Source organism: Prunus mume, linkage group LG4, assembly GCF_029339155.1.
Source record: "Prunus mume cultivar Tortuosa linkage group LG4, ASM2933915v1, whole genome shotgun sequence".
Lineage (NCBI taxonomy): Eukaryota > Viridiplantae > Streptophyta > Magnoliopsida > Rosales > Rosaceae > Prunus > Prunus mume.
In genome coordinates, this window is record NC_142701.1 from 7,788,272 (window position 1) to 7,813,432 (window position 25,161).

General features: G+C 36.1%; 1 protein-coding gene and 2 pseudogenes across 1 annotated transcript; 2 read left to right on the top strand and 1 right to left on the bottom strand.

Moving 5' to 3' along the window:
* Window positions 1-1,657: 1,657 nt before the first annotated feature.
* Window positions 1,658-4,477, top strand: LOC103328289 (putative disease resistance protein RGA3; annotated as a pseudogene).
* Window positions 4,478-7,653: 3,176 nt separating this feature from the next.
* Window positions 7,654-16,530, top strand: LOC103328287 (protein trichome birefringence-like 43; annotated as a pseudogene).
* A 3,287-nt stretch (window positions 16,531-19,817) lies between these two features.
* LOC103328285 (F-box/RNI superfamily protein) lies at window positions 19,818-20,654 on the bottom strand. Its single transcript, XM_008230677.3, has 2 exons — window positions 20,488-20,654; window positions 19,818-20,198 (listed from the first exon to the last, which is right to left on the bottom strand). Exons 1-2 carry the CDS (start codon window positions 20,607-20,609, stop codon window positions 19,952-19,954), a joined length of 369 nt encoding a protein of 122 aa, XP_008228899.3. The 5' UTR covers window positions 20,610-20,654; the 3' UTR covers window positions 19,818-19,951.
* Between the last annotated feature and the right edge of the window lie 4,507 nt (window positions 20,655-25,161).

The window sequence follows — 25,161 nt, forward strand, 5'->3', positions numbered from 1 at the left end:
GACACTTCATTTAAGACTCAAATTTGATGTGTAACTTTAGTATTTCTAGCATGATTCATTTCATAATATTAATTAAACATGCAAATTAAGTTGGTTTTGTAAATGTAGTACCTGTAGCGTGACTCAAAACTATAGGATGAATGAATATAAAAACTATTCACAATGCAGTTGAAATTGTTTTCATAGGCAAAAAGTCACTTTTTGGTCCCTGTATTTTGGCATTTTTATAACTTTGATTCTTGTTGTTTTAATTTAGTCAATTTTGTCCCTGTGGTTTCAATTTGAAGCAATTCAAGGACAATCCTTAATTTCTGTCAAATTTTAGTTGTGGAGGGGTAATTTGGTCAATAAATTATTTTAAAAATAATTTTATTTTAAAAATAAATATTAAACACAAATAAATAAATAAAAATCTTCAAATTTAAAAAAATTTAACAAACCCAGCCAAACCCAATTCCGATCAAGAGAGCAAAAACCCATATTAGATCTAGTGTTGGGTAAACAAGATCTAATATTACCTTCCACAATACAGAGAATATTCCTCCAAAACCCATCACGTTGAAGATGAAAACCCAGATGCTATTTCTACACCATAATATTCTAACAAGGTAGAATTAAAACAAAACAAGAAGAAACAAAAAAGAAAAAACTCAAATTCTACACCACCAAGTACCAGATTTCCTTTTTTTTTTTTTTTTTTTATAATGATCTTCCTTAGAAAAAAAGGATAAAGGCAGAGCATTATTGAGATCCATACGGTAATTACAGGCATAAAGCGGTGGATTGAATGATCACACCACAAACCTCACCGAATTTGAATAAATCGAGGTCGTCCATCATCTGGGGCGGCGACAGGTTGAGATCGAACGGCAAAGGAGAGACTCTCCGAAAAGATGACGTCATGACGCAATCATCGTCGTCGTCAACGACGGACGATGAGGAGTCGCAGTTGCTGTGGCAGTCATCGGGTGGGACAGGGTGCACGGGTTTCCACTGTCGCTGAGCATCGGAGGTGGGTATGGGGAAGGGGAGGTTGGGATGAGGGTTGGGGAAGATGAGATGGGGGTGGCTTTTTTGGGGTTTCGTTGGGAGTAATTTTTGGTGTTTCAGTGACACCACGCTACTTCAGATACCATCTAATAAACATGGACATGTGAAATTATTGTCTAACTTACTGCATGGCACATATAAAAATTTCTCTTTGGTCTTTGGTTCGACTGATCTTGTTCTAGTTTTTTTTATTTTTTATTTTTTATTGGTTATTTTATTCTTTAAGATATATCTGTTCTTGTTATTATTTTTTTGTTTTAAATTTTTGGTGTGTGGGGAGGTTGCAATGGGGAGGAATTGGCTTTGACTGGGTTTGTCGTTATTTTTTTCAATTTGAAGATTTTTGTAAAAATCAAAACATTAAGTCATGTGCTTTTTAGATGGAAAATAGATGGAATTAGAAAAATTTAACGGTAAGAGTTAAATTGACTGTTTGAATACATTCAAGTGCTAAATTGACTGACTTTTTAATTCAATGAGTTAAGTTCGATTATGATCATATTTCAGGGGATAAAATGGCTGAAAATTCGAATTTAAATTATGATTTTCCTATCTTTACTAAGATTTAGTTTACTTTTCCCTTGTCAATTAGGTTTCCCTTTTATTATAGGGTTTGATGGCTATATAAGCCTAGCTAGTTAAGAGTTGTGAGAAGGCGTCTTTTATCAATCTAATTCAGAAGTTACATATTATAGAGTTTCTTTGCCCTAGAAGAACTCAGTTATCTTGGTTCCGACTTCTATTCTATTGCCCTAGAACTCAAACTCTGTTTCATCCTGATCCTGAATCGCTATGGAGTCGTTTTCCTGTAGCATTGCAACGAAAGTGCTGGAAAGGCTTGCTTCCCGTGCGCACAAAGAAATTCACTGGTCGAAAGATGTCAAAGGCGAGCTAAACAAGTTCCATGAAACCTTATTAACCATCACAAAGGTGCTCCAGTATGCAGAGGAAAACCATATGGCGAATCCCCACCTGCTCGCTGACTGTTTCAGAAAGCTCCAAGATGTTTGCTATGACATGGATGATGTTCTAGACGAATACGAATACAAGAACTTGAGGATGCAAGTGCTCAAACCTAAAGGTAGCATGAAAGAAAAGGTACACAACTTGTTTTCAATTCCAAATTCTGTCATATCAAGCTATAAAATGGGTCACAGAATCAAAAATATGAGAAAAAGGTTGGGTGAGATTGCAGCCCAAAACCTCAGTTCAATCTGTCCGAACGAGCTGCAGATTTGCATGGCATGCACACGGAGAGGAAGACCAGCTCTTTTGTGGACTCCACAGATGTGATTGGGAGAGATAACAATAAAAAAGAGATGCTCAACCATCTTCTTAAGGACACTTACATTGGTGAAGGTGATGATGAGGAGGAGAATGTATCCATTATTTCCATTAATGGATTAGGAGGCTTGGGAAAGACCACGCTAGCTAAATTAGTGTACAATGATGATAGGGTAGTTGCAAATTTTAATTTGAGAATTTGGATTTGTGTCTCAAATGATTTTGACAATAAAAGATTGCTCCTAGAAATTGTCACGGCTGCAACTAAAGAAACATGTGAGGATGAAAGCATTGAAGAGATGTCAATGAAGCTCCAGCACTCTTTGAAAAACAAGAAACTTTTATTGGTGTTGGATGATGTTTGGGACAAAGAGCCAATGGGAATTACGTTTGAAAAATGGATTGATTTCAAGTTTTTCCTAAACTTTGCAGCCAATGGGAGTAAAGTCATTGTAACAACACGAAACGAATCGGTTTCTTTGCTTATGAATCCTGCACACGTGCATCTGTTGAAATGTCTTCCCCACTTAGATTGTATGACTATATTTAAAAAAATTGGCATTCACAAAAAGAGAAGAGGAGGGAAACCATCCCAAGTTGGTGGAAATAGGGGAAGATATTGTGAAGAAGTGTGGAGGGGTTCCCCTTGCCTTGTACACCATAGGGGGCCTACTCAAATCGAACAAGGATGAGCGTTATTGGTCACATGTTAGAGACACTGACATATGGAAATTGGAACAGGAAAGCAAGAGCATTTTACCTGCACTCAAGTTAAGCTATGATGCGTTGCCGGTCTACTTGAAACCTTGTTTTGCTTTTTGTTCACTTTTTCCGAAGGATTACATATTTAGAAGCGAAGACTTGATTCCGTTGTGGATGGCTCAAGGCTTTGTTCGATCCTCCCAAGAACATGGAAACCAAGAGCTTGAAGATATTGGTCAGCGCTACATAAGGCAACTATGTTCTAGGTATTTCTTCCAGATCGTGGAATAGGATTCCACTTTTATAGTATTTAAAATACACAATCTAGTTCATGATTGAGCAATCTCAATGGCACAGGTAGAATACTCGTCTCTAAATTTTCGTCCCTCTTATTCTTCTAAGATGGTTTGACATGTGTCAATATCTCAGAAGGACTTGTCCAACGAAAAGGAAGAAGACCCAGAATTCTTACTCGGTTTTGAGAAATTGAGAACCATTATAATTCCAGATTTGGACAGTGAATATGTTCCTATAGAAGTTGGGGTCAACAATATATCTTTTTTACAGAGATGCATCTCAAGGCTCAACTTACTATGGGTGCTAAATCTTAGTCACTTGATTATTAAGGTGCTGCCAAGTTCCATCGGCAACTTGAGACACCTGAGATATCTTGACTTGTCGTTTAATCGGCATATAAGTAAGCTTCCTGATTCTATTTGCAAGCTGCATCATTTGCAATCCTTGGTGCTTGCATATTGTGAAAAACTCCAGGAGTTGCCAAAAGACATAGGAAACCTAATCAGCCTCAGGTACTTGGTCTTAACCATAAACCAGACGCATTTGCCAAAAGTAATTGGACTTCGAACTTTATTTGTGATTTCGTGCAACAATCTTATATCTTTGGGTGAAGGGATGGGATCCCTCACTAACCTTCGAACGCTGGTCATTTCGGAATGTCAAAACTTGGAGTCCTTACCATCTTGTAACATGACCACATTGGAAACTTTGGATATCAGTGATTGCCCAAAGCTAGATCTGATGGGGTCAGGAGAAGGCATTCGAGGTCTTAGATTTTTTGGGATTGAAAATTCGAGTTTGAAGGCCTTACCCCATTGGCTGCAAGAGTCTGCAGACACTCTAGAAGGGTTATGCTTGGACAATACCTTTCTCCAGTTACCGGACGGGTTCCAAAACTTCACCATGCTCCCAAAACTAAAGATTATAGACTGTCCGGATTTAGTTTCTTTTCCCGAGGGCATGCACTGCCTCACTGCACTGAGAGAGTTGGAGATTAGCAGCGACCCTTTAGCTGAAAGATGCAGAAGGGAAGAAGGTGAAGATTGGTCCAAGATAGCTCATGTCCCAAAGATCATTCTTTATGGTCGTATTATCTGATCAATTGCTGATTGGGTAACAATATTATACTTATTGATCTCTTCTTGGTGTGTTATATCTAGTTTCCTATGTATCAGTATATTGACCCTCTTAATAATAATATATATAATTTCTTTTTTATTCCTAACAATTGCAGATCTCATGAATTGCAGAAAAAAACATGTATAATCGAAGCCCTCTGGTTTCTTTACCCCCTTGGTTGAATGTTACTATTCTACAAGTTTTCATGCAGTTGTTCCCTCATGGATGTAAATAGGCTTAGGCAAAGTCATTTACTCTCTTTCTTTGGATCGGTAAAGTCATTTACAATGTACATATGTTGGACCAAATTTTTAACAAGTACTGTAGGTAGCCAAAGTTCAAATTTTAAAGAGAAAGTCTGAGTTGCCTAAGAAATCCATACACTTGATATGCAACCTTGCAGTGAATGAAGAGATGATCAATTGGCTGTGGATATTGTTGACGCAAAAAAACGGTCTCTTCGGTATCTGATGTCCTCGGTTGGGTGTGCGATCTGTAAGATAGCAAACACACGGTAATCCTAGGGCACCGGTGTGGTACCGGCCGAAGGCTCTCCGATGCTTAAGTAAGTACGGGTTTAGTAAGTTTTAACTGCAGATCAATAGGCAGTATGCCGTAAGTTCTGATTGATTACCTTCAAGCTGGGATGAGTGTCCTCTTTTATAGGCCTTGGGAGGTGTGCAATTTGTCTATAGTTTCGATGTGGGACTCTGGACATCCATTGTGGGACTGCCACGCGTCCAGGGGGGCGAGGTTGCCCTAACGTTGCGATCGGTAGGTCTTCTACCGAAGGTATGTGCCGAAGGCACCATATGGCCATGGTTTAGCCACGTGTTCGTCGTTCATTGGCTGTTCATTTTGGGTATAAACAGATATTGATTTGGGCACAAGGAGAGGCTGAGACAGTCCAAGTCCACCTCATGCTTTCCCTCACCAATCCCTTTGACTAATAAGTCCTCAAGTTGCCTCCAAGCTACTTCATATTCACAATCTGCTTTTCAACATATTGATGTGATTTTGTCGAGAAAAAACCAGATTGATGTGATTGTTTTTACTTCTTATATGATTTAGACACTTGGAATGAAAGAAAAGCCTGAAAAATCCCAGTGACAGGCTAAATGTTTCAAGTACATCCCCTATCCCAAATTCTGGGAGTCGTTTAATTTTTCTCTTCTGTTTTTAATCGTCCATTGATCACGATTAGATGCTAATTAATTAGATCACCTCTATGCTTGAACTTCTAGTCTTATAAGATTTTAGTAACTTCTGTTTTCTTACATCAAAAGTAAAATAAAATCCATGCACTAAATCAAAATGCAGCTTCTTTGTCAAACAGAGCTATCAATATATATGAGGAAAAAGGATCCAGAAATACAAGGGTGACTGTTCGATCATATACTTGTTCATGGACTAAGCTCATGCTTAGCAAACTCTAAAATTATAAACACTCCATGAAACAGAACATATTTGAACAGCATTCTCAGTTCTCACATATCAAAACCCCTTATACTTAATGTAACTACCTCAAATTTACCAACACACATAAAACTTGATATCCACCTTGAGCATGAAGTATTCTTCACCTTCATATGCATCGGTGTTGATGGCTGCGATTCCCCGGTGCATGAAAAAGTCTCCGATATGTCCCTAGTTTTAATCAAAATGGGATCGGCCCCAATGAAATTTATGCTGCCTTGGTGGTCTGTGCTGTTCAGAGAAAATGAGAAGCCAAGCCAAGCAGTGAATGTGTTCTTTGTATCATATATGTAGATCCCTTGTGCCATGCCAACAGGCTTGGAGTGCAGATTGTTGTCAAGGGTGATGGGATCGTGGAAAACCGCTGTTTCCGAAATGGAATTGGGGTGCCAAGATGGTTAGATTGGCTCCTTGAAAACTTTTCTCTACATCCCTCTTTTCTGGGTCCAAGGAAATAATGACTAGGGACCTTGAAATTGATTTCTAAAGATTGAAGTTTTTGATAAGTAATGACAAAGGATATAAATCATGAAAATAATACGATACTAAGTCGTGATGACCTAATGAGATAATGTTCTTTTTTATGAGTTAAATTTCTATTGTATGTTGTGAAATTTCTGATATGAACCATAGCATCAAGTAGTTGCAAGGAAGTTTCAGCTAGTTTTTATTTTTTTGAATTTTTTGTTATTTTATTCTTTAAGATATATTTGTTCTTGTTATTATTATTTTTGTTTTAAATTTTTGGTGTGTGGGGAGGTTGCAATGGGGTGGAATTGGCTTTGACTGGGTTTGTCGTTATTTTTTTCAATTTGAAGATTTTTATTTATTTATTTGTCTTTAATATTTATTTTAAAATGAAATAATTTTTTACAAATTTATAAATAAACCCAATCCTAGACATGTATTTATAAAAAAAAACCCAAGCACTATTTAAACATAGAAACACACCCAAAATCAACCCCAAAGTCAACTTTTTGGGTGTGTTTATAAATGGGTTTTGAGTGTGTGTAATGATGGGTTTTGGGTGTGTTTATATGTTTAAATAGTACTTGGGTTTTTTTATAATTTCAACTCCCATTTTGGGTGTTTTAGTGAAACTCCCATAATTTTTTTGATGGAATTACCCCTCCACAACTAACAGAAGTTTAAAAAAATTGACAGGAATTGGGGATTGTCCTTAATTGCTTCAAATTGAAACCACAAAGACAAAATTGGCCAAATTGAAACGACAATGACCAAAATGGTAAAAGTGCCAAATTATAAGGATCAAAAGTGATTTTTTGCCTTAATACATTTATTAATTAATGTTTTAAGAAGGAAAAACAAACGCTATATGCTGATGTGAGTTTCATTTGATTATTTTTTAATTCCAAGCCCTTAATAAAACAACTAAGAAAGCAATTAAGTAAGAGTAAAAGGCAAATTAAGTTAGGGTATTAGAGACACGCATGTTCCACTATCTAAACCCTAAATCCTAAATTTACCTTCCTTACACACCAAGGATTCCTATTATAATTGTAATTGATTTACTTTAATTTTTTATTTCCTACTATAAATAAAAGAAGGAATTTATTAATTACTTGTCCACTAAGGTCCCGTTGTATTATAAATATGACCTCATACGAGAAAAGGAATACACAGAAAATTCTACAAACAACTATTCTCTCATAGTGTTTGTTCAATTCCAACTAAGAAGTAACAATCCATCGCTCTTTCTAACACATGGGTTGTTCTTGTGTAACTGTTGCAGCATTGGTATTCTGTCTTTTGCACCAAATCCAAGGTTCCTTTTAGCCATAATATTAGGCCAAGCAACAATGTAGTAAACAGTGGCAGCTGTGACCTTTTCCATGGGAGATGGGTTTATGATAGGTCTAATCCTCTCTACAAGTCAACAACATGTCCCTTCATAGGGAAGGAGTTTAATTGCCAAAACAATGGAAGACCGGACAATGACTATCTTAATTACAGATGGCAGCCCACTTCATGCCAGATACCAAAGTATATAACTCCTGTGTTGTTTATTCATCGTCTACGAAGTCATCTTGCAAATTGTATTGTACTGTATTCGACATTAATACATATTTCCGTTAACAAAACATAAATTTTATAAATTGAATTAATGCGGTGAAAGTTATTACCGAGTTTAACATATGAAACATTAACGATTTATAAATATGTTTCAAAAGGCTAAATTTGCCAATGTTTATAAATATATATGTGTAGGATCAGTGGTAGAGGCTTTTTAAGAAGATTTAGAGGGAAGCGCATCTTGTTTGTGGGGGACTCACTGAGCTTGAATCAATAGCAGTCCCTCGCATGCTTGATTTACAAGTCAGCACCACAAGCCAAGTACAACTTTATCAGGACTGGAGGCCTCTCCATTCTCAAGTTTCCTATAAGTCTTCCCTCTTGTTTTTGTTTTTGTACATTAATTAAATGGAATCAGACCGATCACCTATCTTAATCCTAACTCATTTCCTCGAGGAAACTTGTAGGAATTTGATGTTTAATATGCTAAAATATGAAAACTATGAGAGAATATTTGTTTGTGGGAATTTTCTATGTATTCTTCTCCTTGTAGGAGGTCATATTTATAATACAACAAAACCTGAATGGGCAAGTAAATAATAAATTCCTAAATCTATTTACAGTAGGAAATCAGGAATTAAAGTAAATCAATTAAAAATAAAATAGGAATCCTTGGTGTGTAAGGAAAGTAAGTCAATGTCCACAAGTCACGCCAACACTCCCCCTCAAGTTGGTGCATAGATATCGCCAATGCCCAACTGATCCAGTGAATTGTGGAATGCTTTACTGGAAATCGCCTTTGTCAAAATATCCGCCAATTGATCCTCGGATTTCACAAAAGGAAACTGAAACACTTTAGCCTCAAGCTTCTGTTTGATGAAGTGTCGATCCACTTCAACATATTTAGTACGATCATGCTGAACCGGATTCTGTGCAATGGCTATAGCAGCCTTGTTGTCACAAAAGAGATTCATTGTAGATGTAGGTTTATACCCAAGTTCAGTAAGCAACTTTCTTAACCAAAGAAGCTCACAAATCCCTTTAGTCATGCCTCTGAACTCGGCTTCTGCACTGGATAAAGCTACTACATTCTGTTTCTTGCTCCTCCATGTCACCAAATTACCTCCCACGAATGTGAAGTAACCCGATGTGGATTTTCTATCTGTTACATTACCTGCCCAATCTGCATCTGAATAACCATCAATATTTAGATGACCATGCTTTGAGAACATAAGTCCTTTTCCAGTGCAGACTTCAAATATCTAAGTATCCGAAGAACTGCATTCATGTGGTCTTCACTTGGAGAGTGCATAAATTGACTGACAACGCTCACTGCATAAGCAATGTCTGGTCGAGTATGTGACAAATAGATCAATCTTCCCACTAACCTTTGGTATCTTTCTTTGTTAGTTGGAACTTGATTCGGATATTCTCCAAGATGATGATTCTGAACAATAGGAGTATCCGCAGGTTTGCAATCTAGCATTCCTGTAATACTGTCAACAAGTCCAAGACATATTTCCTTTGAGAGAGAAATATGCCTTGCTGCGATCAAGCCACCTCAATTCCCAAGAAATACTTGAGTCCACCTAGATCCTTCATCTCAAACTCTGTAGCTAGATAGTCTTGTATCTGTAATATTTCCTGTTTATCATTCCCAGTAATAATCATATCATCAACATAAATTATTAATGTTGTTACCTTCCCTTTCCGATGTTTCAAGAACAAAGTATGATCTAAGTTGCACTGTTTGAAACCATTGTTCTTCATTGCCATGGTGAACCGTCCAAACCATGCACGTGGTGACTGTTTCAACCCATACAATGCTTTTCGTAGCCTGCAAACTGTTCTAGTCTGAGTAGCATTATAGCCAGGACGAATGTCCATGTACACCTCCTCCGTGAGTTCGCCATGTAGAAAAGCATTCTCTACATCAAACTGGTGTAGTGGCCAATCCAAATTAGCTGCAAGGGACAATAAGACTCTGACGATGTTTAACTTTGCAACTGGAGCAAAGGTTTCTTCATAGTCTATACCATAGGTCTGTGTGTAACCTTTTGCAACAAGTCTTGCCTTGTATCGCTCGATAGATCCATCTGCATTGTGTTTTATAGTAAACACTCATCTACATCCAATAGTCTTTTTTCCTCGTGGTATAGTCTCCAATGTCCAAGTCTGATTTTTCTCAAAAGCTTTCATCTCCTCTTTTATAGCTTGGACCCATTTAGGATCTTTCAATGCTTTAGAGACCTTGGTTGGAATATGGATAGCAGACAACTGATGCACAAAAGCCTTGAGTGGTTCAGACAGCTTCTCAGTAGATACATGATTTGCAATTGGATACTTGGATGTCTTGCCAATATCAGGTGAATAGCGATTTGGTGGCTTCCCACGATTTTGCCTGAAAGGTAATTGATATCCAATAGTTTTATCCTCTAAATGCACAAGTCTAGTAGGAGTAGTTACCTCAAAGATATTCTCAGGAGATTCTTGGTCTGTTGGTACTGTTGAGTTAGAGGGGGGTCTTCATCATGTTGTTCTGTATTGTTTGTAGGTGTGAGACTCGGATCAGAAATATCTTTGTATGGATCAGGTGGGTCAGGTAATTGATCGCTACGAATGGGCGATTGGTCGCCGGCAGAGAGTAATCTTGTGCTCCAGACTCGGGATGATCAATCATTTCTGTACATAGGAGAATTTCTTCGTTTTCCAAGTTGCTCCAATTCTGCTCTTCATTTCGTATCTCCCCCTGAAGCGTAGAATTGGATGATGGGTCATGGAAGAACAGCTTAGATTCCAGAAAGGTCACATCCAAAGTGACATAGGTACGTCGGGTAAGAGGGTGATAACAACGGTAGCCTTTCTGATGAGTGACATAACCCACAAAAGCACAACGGCGCACATGGATCAAGTTTGCTACGTTGATTTTTGTGGAGATGAACGAAAGCCACACATCCAAAGATTCGGGGTGTGAGTACCAAAGCAGAGGGCGAGGTCTGTGTTGCGCAAGCACCTGTAAGGGAGTTTTAAAGGTCAATACACCAGAAGGCATGCGGTTGATTAGGTGAACTGCAGTGACAATAGCATCATCCCAGTGATGGCGAGGAACATGAGCGCCAATCAGAAGTGCTCGGGCGGTTTTAAGAAGATGTCGATTCTTTCGTTCAGCAACACCATTTTGTTGCGGTGTCTGAGGACAAGTTGTCTCATGGATAATTCCATGTTGTTGGAAGTAAGTCTGAAAGTCATGATTGACAAATTCTCCACCATTGTCGGAGCGAAGAATCTGGATTTGAGCATTAAATTGAGTTTTCATCTGTTTGTGGAATGACTGAAAACGGGAAAACACTTCGTTTTTATTCTTCAGCAAATAAAGCCATGTCATCCGTATACAATCATCTATGAATGTGACAAACCATCGAACACCAGAAGGAGCAGTGATAGGTGAAGGTCCCCAGACATCAGAGTGAATTAACGTAAATGGAGTAGTACACTTGTTCGTACTCAACGGGTAGGGCACACGGTGACTCTTAGCCAAAATACAAGTATCACATGTGAAGTGGAGTCCTTGAAACCTGAGAATAAATCTGGTATAAGATGCTTCATATAACTAAAAGACGGATGTCCCAATCGACGGTGCCACAACCAAATTTTCTTTTGTTTGCTATCAAAGGGATGCGTCACACTGTTAGCCATGCCAGACTGAAGTCATCGACATAATATAGCCGCCCTCTCTTAGTACCACGACCAAGAATCTCCTTAGTGTGAATATCCTGAAGCAAACAAAAACTCGGGTAAATGAGTACACAACAATTCAATTGTTCAGTAAGCTGACTAACGGACAACAATTTAGTGGATAAAGATGGAACAAGTAAAGTATTAGACAGTGTGAGAGAGGATGAGAGTGCAATGCCATCACAGGATAAGTAACGCCATTGGCATTTGCAATACAGGTTCGTCGAGGTTGTGTAGTATTCAGAAAATCATCAGGATCAAACGTCATATGATCAGTTGCACCGGAATCAATTATCCAACTCCTGGAATCAATCTTATCGGAAGTATGGAATCCATAACCAGTACCATTACTGGTTTGTATTGCATTGTCCTCGATCTTTAAGAGTAGCCCACCAATCGGGATAGCCATGCAATTTAAAACAAGTCTCACGAGTGTGTCTCGGATCACCACAATATGCGCAATCTAGTCCATGTGTCGGTGTCGTTAGTCGAGAAGTCATAATCTGTGCAGCGGAAGATGCATAGGATATTAGAGTAGGAATTCGGATCGGGATCCGAACTCGAGCCTGAGTCGGAGTCAAAATCGGGATCGAGGTCCAATCATAGATAAATTCGGGTTGTGGTCATCATCGGAGTTGGGGTCGAGGTCGTCTTCGGAGTCGGGTCGGGGTCGTCGTCGTCATAGTCGAGGTCGGGGTTGGGGTCGTCAAAATAGGATCCCGATTCCGGATCGGGTTCGGGGTCATCAAAATAGGATTCTGATTCAGGATCAAATTCGGGTCAAAGTCTGCATCTGTAGGAGCTGAGCCATTTGGGCACTCAACTCAGCTATAGTTGGTTGAGAATGAGAGAATGAGTCGGTGGTGCTACCTCCATGAGGGTTGAAAAAATCATCAACCCTCATAGCGGCGGCGGGGGTTTGAAACTAGAGTCAGCAATTCCAAGATCGCCGCTCTGATACCATGCTAAAATATGAAAACTATGAGAGAATATTTGTTTGTGGGAATTTTCTATGTATTCTTCTCCTTGTAGGAGGTCATATTTATAATACAACAAAACCTGAATGGGCAAGTAAATAATAAATTCCTAAATCTATTTACAGTAGGAAATCAGGAATTAAAGTAAATCAATTAAAAATAAAATAGGAATCCTTGGTGTGTAAGGAAAATAAGTCAATGTCCACAAGTCACGCCAACATAATCATGCTCTCCCGCAATGCCTTATTAGTAGATATTGTGCGTGAGAAAATTGGGCGTGGTCTTGTGCTTGATTCAATTTAAAATGGAAGTTTTTGGAGAACGTTTGATGTCTTGGTCTTCGATACATGGCATTGGTGGCTTCATACAGGAAGGAAACAACCGTACGTTAGATTACATATACGTAGTTACATACTTCATGAAGTTGCTAAAGAAAACTTAATAATTTCAAGTCTAAATGTCACATGCATGGACATGTTTTGGTGGCAATGCAGGTGGGATTTTGTACGACATAGAGGAAGAACATACAAAGACATGGATCGCATGGTGGCCTATAAGAGTGCTTTGAGGACATGGGCTACATGGGTGGACTTCAATGTGGATTCTAGTAAAACTGAAGTCTTCTTCCAGGGTGTTTCTCCAGATCATATGAAGTAAGTAATTGGGTCGGGCCTCCTATGCACTAATCTAGGGATAAAATCAAGAGCCCGTTTGGCAAATTTTATATTTTTTGTTTATTGTTTTTATTTTATTTTATTTTATGAAAGAAAAGATAAAAGATTGGGTACTAGCTAGCTAGCAGCTCCATAAAGATAAATAAAAGAATATTAAGATGAGAAATATGAAGGGAAAAAAAAAGTAGAATAGATGGAATTTAACTGAAAACTGTTTTAGATGGGGTTTAGCTTGTATTTTAAAAATAATCCGATATAGTTTTGCACTCATCCTCAACTCTTTCATGTATGTTCTCTTTCTTATATCTTGCTTTAATTCCCTTTTTTTTTTAAAATATACTAGAAGCATATTATATACAAGTTATACATGTTGATAGGTAGTTATATATATATGGGACATTATTTAATAAATATTTTATGTCAAGAATTGGTTATATATTTTTAATCTTGACTGTTTTATTGCATGTAAGTTGCATATTAAAAATAACCAATCTTTAACTTAATTACTTATTGGAGAATCTCCCTATATATAGTAGAGGAGACAAAACACATTGTGGGAGAGAGAAAAAGTGAATGGGAATAAAAGTGGGAGTGTACATCTTTCTTTTTAAATTAAATATTACAATTGCTTAAAATAATAAGGGAAATATTGATCTATAACTTCCCATGATTGAAGAAAAGCTAGCATTCTCTTCCTAAAGTTTTTTTTTCTTTTTCTTTTAATAATCTAGACAGAGATTCAAACTCAAGACTTCTTTCAATTTTGGAAAGAGAATTACCACTAAATCAAAATTGGACTTTTACTAATGAAAACTCTTTTATGTCCAAAGCTAAACTTTATATATATCCAATGACTCTTCACTGAGCACAACATTTAGCCAAAGGTAGGAGTTAGAATGTCATCATATAATTAAAAGAGATTTTCTATTTAAACCCCACACTTCTCTTAGTTCACCCCATATTCTAAGTTCACCCCAACTTTTAATTTTAAATTTCATAATTTCTAAGAAAACCCCACTATCTTCCTAAATTACCCTTAAATACACCCCAAGCTGAAAAAATAAGAAATAAAAGAAACTTTCTATTTAAACCCCACAAGCTACCCTTAGAGGAGGACGTACGTTCTGCAAGCTCTAATGCTAATTGCTAGACATTTTATCATTCTCTCTCTTGAGTATTTAATAATGACAATGAGGTATTTACAATGAGAATGAGAATGAAGTTGGTACGAACGTTCCGTGCGAGAGGAGATAAAACTGGTACTTGAGGTTGCTACACTTTGCACTAGGAGTAGGCCATCTGATCGGCCATCAATGGAGAATATATTGAAGCTTTTATCAGAGTGGAAAAGCAACAAGAAAAATAACCCAACTATTGAAGCAGCAGCAGCAGGATTATGAGTTTAGATGCATACTGGAAGTCCAGAAGTGACAATAATATCACTATTCCCAGCAAAAAAAAACATAAACAAATGGAACCCCAAATCCAAACTTTCATACTTTCTAGAGAAAGAGAACAGCTTTACCAAAATATCAGGTATAAAAATAAAATAAAAATAAAAAAAATAAAAAAAACAAAACAAAACAAAACAAAAGCAATCAACAAAGGGAAGATATTAAGATCATTACAACCAAACAATCAACAAGTCTTTCCATCAGCTCCCACGCAGATTTTAAAGAGGCATGCTCTTCAATGTTCTACGTCTCTGGCAATACAATGTAGAGGAGTTTGTATTTTTCTAAAACTTAATATGAAGAGCGGTGGGGTGTGTGGGTGTGTGTATAGATGTACTAGGGTTAAGTCTTAAGTTGGATGACCTTTTTTTGTCTTTTAACACAATAAAAAATCTTACAGCTTAATGATTTAAGTATTGGGGTGAACTAAGAGAAGTCTGGGGTTTAAATAGAAAATCTCAATTAAAATTCCCATACTTGGAATTTCAAACTTTTCAAACTTCTTTTTTTTTTTCTGCCTAAAAATGACATTTTTTATTTGTGCCAATGATCATCTAGTCCAAGAGAATGGGGTGATGCAAACTCAGAGAATTGTAAGGACAAATACAGCCAGGTGGACGAACCCACAAGGGGTCAATTGGGTCAAACGACCCTATGGACTCTATGAAAATAAGCTTGAAGGTCCCTTGCTGACTGTGTTACCCCATGGATGCCCTCCACTTGCTTGTTGTCCGCCCGAACGAAATGGCTGCACGAGGAAGAAGAAGAAGCGTTGCGCTTCTCTTTTTTTTTTTAAACGGCAACGACGTCGTTTTGGCCTCGCGAGTTTTTAAATGAACTGGCCAAACGACGCCGTTTAGCTCAGAGGAATTTTTTGAAAATGACCTGGCCAAAACAATGTTGTTTTGGTCCGGTCTTTAAAAAAAAAAAAAAACACAACACCACTATTCTAAAACCCCTTCACCCATCCCAGCAACTCCCAAAACCCCAATTCTTTTATCCTGAACTCTACCCTTAACCCTCATCTCCTCCATTGTTGCCACCGCGTCCACCACCTTATAATTCAAGTAAATTCTAACACTAAGCCTAAATTAATAGAATTGAAATTATTATTTTATTATTTTGTTTTGATTTATTGGATGTTTCATTTATGAATTTTTTGTTGTTAATTGGTATAAATTTGGTGTTTTCTTTAATTGATGTGAGTTATTACTTTGAAACAAAATGGGAGATCAATACTTGAGTGATAATTTGCTTGTTCACGTTGAGAATGATGTTTTTGCTTGTATTAAAAATGAAGCTATAATGCTATGTTTTCAAAATATGAAACATCGTCGTGGACAATTGTAGCTTATAATGTTGTTTTTTTTTTATGTGAATTATGAATGAACGTTTCATTTCTAATGTTATTTTGATCGAAAAAAAATTTCAAACTTTTACACTATGACCCTATGAGGTAAGATTTCTGGGTCCATCCCTGCTGCTGGGGACGCAATATCCAGGAGGTACACATATCCAGCACAACTTGTTTTAGAAAGGGTTCTGCACAGAGTGTCAAAGCCAGTTCATTTGCTGAACATAACAACACTTTCACAATTAAGAAAAGGTCGTCACCCTTCAGCCTACGGGTATGGAGGTTCGCGCGGCACGGATTGCACCCAATGGTGTCTTCCCGGTGTTCCGGATACTTGGAATCAATTTCTATTTATAGCACTCTTCCAAAGCTAAATTGATAATTTTTCTCTTAATAATGATGTTACCACTTGAAAGCCATATAGTTCAGTTAGGCCAGCAATTAGGAACTCCTTAATGTTGCTTCATAAATGTTTGAATAAAGTAGGGTCAATTGATGTACTTTGTGCCTTTTTCGAATTGTTAGCTGTTTGGATTTCTTTTTGGGCACTTTTCCGAATATGTAAAACTTAATCTAACATAAACATCAACAACACAATAGGAAAAGCGGGTTTTATAAGCTAGTTTGAGTTGAAATTTATCGTAATTTGAAAATTTAGGGCCTATTTGGTATCCTATTCAAAGAAATGAACTCAAAAATCACGATTTATTTTTAAAATATGAGTTTTTAAATACTGATTTTAAGATCTAAAACCTTGTTTGGATTGAACTCCAAACTATTTTTAAGATCTACAAAGTTCGAAATTAAAATCAGAAACCCTAGATTCCCAAATTGAAATTAACAAAAGAAAAGGGGAGAGAGAGAGAGAGAGAGAGTTCCTTTAGACTTTGGACTTAAAATGGGCCTACCAAAATGGTTTTTGTGGCTTTAAACTTAAAATTTGTTTTGAGTTTATAAAATTGGATCAAAATAGGATACCAAACGAGCCCTTAAAGTTCCTTTGAACTTTTATAAGACTTTAGTCATGTTAGTAGTTTAGTTTGGATTGGGCTAGACCTTCTGGTCAAACATTAATTAATCAAAAGATGTCTTTGCAGCTCTTGGCTTTGTGAATAATAACATCATTATCACCAAAACATCTTGTCTTTTTTTTTTGGTTGAAATCAAAACATGTTGTCTGACTTTGAGAGATAAAAACACAGATTTCACCAGAAATCAAGGACATATAAAACAAGAAGCACTAAGAGCAACTCCACCCATTTTTCCTTTGCCATGGCAAGAGGGGGGCTAGGGCAGCTACTATTCACGTGAATAGTGATTGCCCTTGCAAAAAGCAATGTGTGTTTCCACCCGTTGTCATGGCAAAGGGCAATTACTATTCATTTTTTGGTTTTTTTCACAAATTTTTTTACCTCAATAATTAATTTGGATAATATTTTATAATAAGATTTTCAGGTTCCTACATGTCACGACTATTCATATCTCATAATCGGATAAAATTTTCGGATAAGAATTACTACTACTAAAATAAAATACATGAATTACAACAACTTTAATACAAAACATGAAAAATACAAATAAATAAAATGTATGCCAACTAATTTAATGGTTTTGATCATTTAACCAATCCGTGTTGCTAGGTCCATCGTCACGGAAAAGTCTTCTTCTCATAACATCCCTTCGTTCTAGCTTCCAAAATTGTTTTGTTTCAGGGGACATATGGCTTGTATCCATGGCCATAGTTTCCCGATCCATCTTCTCAATGTGTTGTTTTGCTCAAATACTCCCTTTCTTGTACATATACTGCTCGAATTGCCATATCATTCTCTTGGTATTTCTTCTCAATTTCAATTCTTATGGCAGCCTGCCTTGCAATTTCCTCCAAAAATTTTGATGTATTAGTGATAGAATTACTCATTTTCTTCACCTTCGCAGCCTTTCGGCCAATGGGCCTCGACTCGTTTTCGATGGGTGAGTCTTGACTCATAAGGGAATCGAGAGGTGAATCCAATGTCGTTGAATCATGGAGTGGCGTCTCGTTGACCCGTAGGAATAATTCTGAAGCGTTTGTAATTTTTCACCACCTCCCAACATTCATGATGGTTTTTGCCTTACCCAATTGCACCAAACCACATCTGTGCTTGTATAATCTATTAACAAAATAATAATAATGAAAATGCAAGAAATATTTAAAATATATTGGAAATGCAAGTAACATAAAAAAAAAATGGAAATGAAATTAACATTACAAATATATTGGAAATGCAACAAATATTAACAAAATATTATTTATGCAAGAAATATTAAGAAAAAATTGGAAATGCAAGAAATATTAACAGAATATTGACAATGAAAGAAACATTAATATATATATATATTAGGACATTAAACTTAATAAAACGAAAATTACAAAATATATACCTCGCTACTAAGATTTTCCCCGCTTCTATGGTTGTTCCTCTCTTTTGCCAAGGCATCTCTCCATTTTGCCAACTCTTTATAGAGAATTTTCCACCTACTAGAGAATGGTATTTCCGTAGAAGTCGACCCCAGAATTCTTTCACAAAATTCGGCATGAGTTTTTTTCCATATATGACAAAATTTCATCTCATTGCCTGACATGGGACAATGACTAATTTGGAGCCAAAACTCAGACAAGAAAACATCTTCCATGGTGCTCCACGCCCCTCCGGTTTCGATAGAAGAAGCCATAAAGATAAGAAATAAAAATACAATTTGAAAGAGAATAAAATGTTGAGTAAGAGTGGATAATAGTAGAAGTAGAAGAAAATGTATGAGGATTGATGTTGAAAGTGAAGGGTATTGATAGGTATTTATAGAAGAAAAAAAATTCAGAATTTTTTGGTATTTTTTAAAAAAAATTTCGAATTTTTTTCATAATTTTATAGCCAAAAAAAGCCCAGCCGTTTGATTAGAGGAGGAAAAGCGATCGAGCACCCAGGCAAAGACACGGGTCTTCTAGCCGTTGGAAACGCTGCAGGCTAACATCAGCGCACTCAAGTTCAATTCTTTTTACGTTGGCGCTTGCAATGCAAGCACCAACGGTAAAAAAATTTGAACCGCCACGTCATCCTCCCCTCGGGCGATACTTGCCTTCGTGGCAGCCTGTCTTCATGAGTCCCACAGCCAGTCCGGGCAAAAGTGGCTTGGTGGAACTGGGTTTTTCGCGCAGCCCTACCCCCCACAGCTTTGGGCTTGGACTCCTCGGTGGAATCGCTCTAATATAGAGCTTGATAAAAAGTTGAGGTTCTTCTATTAATAAGTTTGCCTTGTATCATCGAAATTATCTAACAAAATTGTCCCAAAAACATGATCATTTTATAATACACAAATTTTGACAAAGCATGTAAATAATATTATAACATATTATACCTATACTTCAAATAATCATCTTAAAAGATTTCAAACATCAGAAACTAGAGATCGATCGGTGCAAGGATGAAACAAGGTGCAAGCGAAAGAAGATTTCAAACATGACATAACGTATTCTAGAGAAATGACCATGGTGAAGTCAAACAATGAGTACAAAGACAACCATGTACCACATAGCGGCTCAGCTGAAACAAGAAATTTCAAAATTAGAAATTAAAAATCGTACGAAGCGTATCGTAACTTGTTAAAAATAAAAATAAGCAAGAGAGAAATATTCGAAACAATTCTTATTTCACATCATTAAGAACTTAACAAATCAGATATTACAGATTAACCCGATTGAAAAACCACATTATTATTGATTTGTACAACATCTTATAGGCATTTAAATTAATTAACCAATTAATTTTCATTGTTTGAAAACCAATTGACACCCATGTCCTTGACAGCTTTAGGAGGGATTTCGTCCATCACTTTCTCTTGGCCTTTGGGATAATAAATTCCAGTCCTCTCATGGGGGACCCACAAATTGCTATCATTTTCTCCCATATGGGTCTTGTGCTTCACTTCATCACCTTCAAACTTCTTCGTCTCGCGAATCACATCCGCTGAAGAGCTGTTCTTATGAAAATGTTTTCGACCTATGGGCCTGCATATTTGTTAGAGAGACACAATTTAGTCTCTCTTCTTATCCACTTGGCTCATCATATTTATTAATTATTTATCAACATATTGCTCTAAAATTATTGTGGAAGTTAATCAACATATTTCAAAATTGAATATTGCATCTTAACATGGTTTAGATTCATATACAACATATGCAAATAAGAATTCATATCGTGAGCGGTTTAGATTGGCAATCTACTAACATAACATATACAACATGTTACTTACATGAGATGCAAAAGAGGAGGAAGAATTGAAGTTGGAATGCTTACTTGAAAACCATGGTGTTCATGGTTTGTGCTCCTCTTGCAAAAACCGTTGCCATTTCCTTCTCACCCTCTCTTTCAAAGTACTCAAAAAATGCAGTTGGCAGTTGGACAGTCGTAGCTTGCATATGCAGTTCATAATATATACAAGAATTGGGAGGATAATCTTATAAAATAAATAAATAAATAAATAAATATATAGAAAAAAGGAAATGGGAGGGAGAATCATAACATCACCATCACCATCACCATATCCTATTATCCATTTCTCCCTTCCCAATGCCCAGTGGAGAATTTTGTTATGGGCTTCAGTATGTACGTCTCTTTCTGTTTTGAACTTTGAAGATAAATAGTTTCTTTCTGGATTACGAAAGATACTTTGATCATATATAGTGGAGGACCTACGTCAAGCATGGACTTTGCTGTTGAACCCTTCACCATCACCTCCATTCATTTGGACAGAGGTTCGAAATTCCTAGAAATCCAATGAATATTTGTGTAAAACCCTCTCCCCTAATCGCTTATACTAAAAAAGACTTAATCAAAAACAAATATAACAAGAGTAAACAAGACATTAAATATATTTTAAGAGCCAAAGGTGTCTAGCGCAATTAAAAAATGACATAGACTAGCACATCAGTAGTCTTAAATTAAACCCCATAGGTGTGTTTGAGAATACCTTTCCCTTCCTAACTTTGACAAGAAAATTAAAATACTTTAATAAAATAAAAAGCCTCTCCACATTTTCACATCAAATCTCTATCTATTTCTCCACCTGCAATTTCTATCATAAACATGAAAAAAAATATATATTGTCCAAAAAATAAGGGGCAGAAATTAGCATATTCCGAAGACTCTTAAGTTACATACAATTGTTGGCGATCCAACGGCTAGAATACATGCTTATGTTATCCTCAGTTTTAATTTTCATGCTTATAACAATATTTTTGTATTATTCATGTGTGTATAATATTCTGTAATATTTTCTAGCCCATAATCAAACTTCTAATTCCAGTTACTCACATGGTTAAGTTAATATGCAAGAACAAAAAAAATTAAAAATGCAAGAATTTTATTGTTAGGGCCTTATATATGGCCTTTATGCGAGGTCTATTTTTTAAGCGTTCAAATTGGTTAATCTAATACAACGGTTAAAAGATAAAACCTCACCTAAAAATCATATATAAGTCTCTCACTAAAGAATGATTCGGTTAACATTAATGTGTACTTTATTTGACTTAGGTCAAGCCCAATGGGGATTGTAAGTCAGGCTGAACCACTATTGGGCTCCAAGATGTAGCAACATAAGCCGAAAAGCCATCCCAATGGTCCACTTTTTGGGCAATAAATCCCCCAGCCCAGCGGGAGGGATGCAGCCACATACATAAATATAAGAAGCTGGTTGTTGAAGGCCATGAAACCAAACTAGGCCCCACACAAAGGAAAGTTAACATCTAATATCATTGTTTATATGGTTTTTTTTAGGGGTGGCATTTTAAACCGAAAAACCGCAAAAATCAACCGACAATTTACCGCAATGAAATTGCAATCGCGATAAACCGAACTTCATTTGCGGTATTAAGAACCGAACCGCATTTGCGGTTGCGGTTGATTTGATTTTCAAAACTTGCGGTTACCGCAAACCGCAAAGTATAGCCACACGGATGATGAAGTTGAATTTTACAAGGAAATGGAATATATGACAACTTGTAAGTAATTAGTTTATTTATGCTAATGTTATTTATGCTTCTTCTTATAATAAAATGTACTAAACTATGTTGTTTTATTTGTAGATAACATTGGTGCTCAAACAACACAACGGGGTTCTTCAAATCCACTCACCACTAACACTTGAGTTTGTAACTTTAGTTTGTAACATTGGTGCATTGCATTTTCCTTTTAGTTTGTAACTTTAATTAACTTTAAATTGGATTTTTCTTTTTTGTTGTAACTTTAATTCATTTTACTTTGCATTTTCCTTTTGGTTTATAACTTTAAAGGATTTGGAATTGGAATGCTTGATAAGTTTAACTTTAATTGGAATGCTTGGAATTGTAACTTTAATTTTTTTAGGTTGTGAATGCTTAAGAAGTTGAAGAGATTGTGAATTTATATATGTTTGAGAAATTGAGGTTGTGTATTTATTTATTTAGGTTGTGAATTTATATTTTTATGAATGCTTGAGAAGTCGCGGTTTTAAACCGCTAATTCGGGGTAACCGACCGCAAAACACGGTCGGTTTGCGGTTTTAAAAATCACCAAACCGCAAATAGTCGGTCGGTTTGCGGTTTGAGTAAAAATTCGCGGTTACCGAACCGCAACCACCCCTAGTTTTTTTAAATAAATAAAAATCATAAACATATATTTGATGTATTTCATTTTAGGGAAATTACTTGGGTCCTTAATTAATTAAACATATCAACTACAAATTAATTAAACAACATTAGACTTAATATCTAATCAGTACACAACTTTACCAAATTTTACCCTTATAAAGTGAAATGAAAAATGTATTAAAAAAAAGTTCATAGGGTATAGCTCAGCTGGTTAAGCTTTTCCACCTCCATACATATGGTGTGGGCAGAAGTTCGAAACTCTCAGGCACCCAATGAATATTTGTGTAAATCCCCCTCTCCTAATCGCATGTACTAAAAAAAACTTAAATGAAAAACAAGGCATTAAATATATTTTAAAAGCCAACGGTATCCAGGCCAATAGAAAATGGCATAGACTAGCACATCAGTAGTCTAAGTTAACCCCCAAAGATGTGTCTAGAATACCATTCCCTTCCTAAATTTGGCAAGAAAATAAAATACTTTAATAAAATAAAAAGCCTCTCCACAATTTTCACATCAGATCTTTATCTATTTCTCCACTTGCAATTTCCACCATAAATGTGAAAAAAAAAGAATAACGTGAAAAAAAAAAAAAAAAAACCATATTCTGAAGATTCTAAGTTACATACAATTAGGGGTGGGCACGGTCTGGTTTGGGCTAGTTTTTACCTCAAATTGGAATCGAAATTGGTAATATTTACCTGCTTTGGTTCGGTCCAGTTTTAACAAAAAAATTTATAAAATAAGTTAGATTGGTTTAGGTCCGGTTTTGGTCCGGTTTGATTTTAAACCGAATTATTTTTATTATTTTTTAATACAAATTTCAACTGAAATTTTATTTTTTTGGCTTGAAAATTAACCAATTATCCAATTTCATACAAAAAGAAATATTAAGGCTAGAAAAGAGAGATGTTTTGAAATTGAACTTGGGTAAATATTAGTTATTGATTAAAAATATAGCATTGGATATAAATAAATATTAAAATTATATATTTTTTAATTTGGCCAGTTCGGTTCAGTCCGGTTCGATTTGTTAGGGTATAGAACTGGAATTGGAACCGGTTAAAATCGATTCGGTTTGGTTTTTTGAATTGGGTTGGACTTTTTATCAACACGGTTTTTTTCGATTTTTCGGTCCGATTTAGTTCAGTTAATCAGTTCTTCGGTTCCGATGCCCACCCCTACATACAATTGTTGGCAATCCAACGGCTAAAATACATGCTTATGTTATCCTCAATTTTAATTTTCATGCTTATAACAATATTTTTGTATTATTCATTTGTGTATAATATTCTATAACATTTTTGTATTATTCATTTTTGTATTACTCACATGGTTAAGATAATATGCAAGAACAAAAAAAATAAAAATGCAAGAATTTTATTGGTAGGGCCTTATATATAGCCCTTATGTGAGGTCGATTTTTTAATCGTTGGATCAAATTAGTTAGTCTAACACAATAGTTAAGAAATAAGACATCACCTAAGAGTCATATATAAGTCTCTCACTATAGAATGATTCATTCCACCATGGGGCTCCAAGATGTAGCAAAATAAGCCGAAAATCCATCGCAATGGTCCACTTTTTGGGTTATAAATCCTCCAGCCCAGCCAACCACATACATAAATATAAGGAGTAATGCTATTTAGACACACAATATTGACCACCTTAGCTGACCACCTTATGTGATAACTGATGTGTCTTGCCATGTCAATTAATGAATGTTGCCATGTGTATTCTATTTTTTCTTTTTATTTTTTCAATAATCCTTCAAAAAACAAAAACATTAAAAATTAAAAATCAAATTAAAAAACCCTAACGTCCCTGGCAAGTGACCTCACGTCGTTCTCAATTCTTCCTCGTGTCTCCATTCATAGCACTCCGTTCCTCTATTGTTCCTGCACTCAGATAAGAGTATCACTAGAACGTGGCTGAGAGTTGGAGTCCCCTCAATTACCGTATTCTCTACTCTGCTTTTCTCATTCTGCTTCTCATTCTCTACTCTACTTCTCTACTCTGCTTTTCTAAATAAGAATGAAATTTGCAGTCCTAGGCAATTGGGTGGGTTGAAGAATGGAGAGGATCACTTGTCTATTCTTCTCCAAAAGCTTGTCTGATAGAGAGGTTGAAGATTGAGGTACATACGCAATGTTTAGTATAATTTTGTTGTAAAAATTGTTGTATAGGTTCTTAGTTTTCGTTTCTTGAATCTGCAATTTGTTGTAAAAATTGATTAGTGTAATTAGTTGGGGTCTAGCTAGCGTGTAGTTCATGGGTACTGGGTACTATAATGTCAACTGAATGTGTATCATTGCATATGTATTATAGGAACTACACGCTAGCT

Coding starts and splice junctions, on each gene's coding strand:
- LOC103328285 (XM_008230677.3), bottom strand. CDS start 20,609: ATGCAAGCTACGACTGTCCAACTGCCAACTGCATTTTTTGAGTACTTT. Junction 20,199..20,487: donor ATGAACACCATGGTTTTCAA/GTAAGCATTCCA, acceptor ACAAATATGCAG/GCCCATAGGTCGAAAACATT.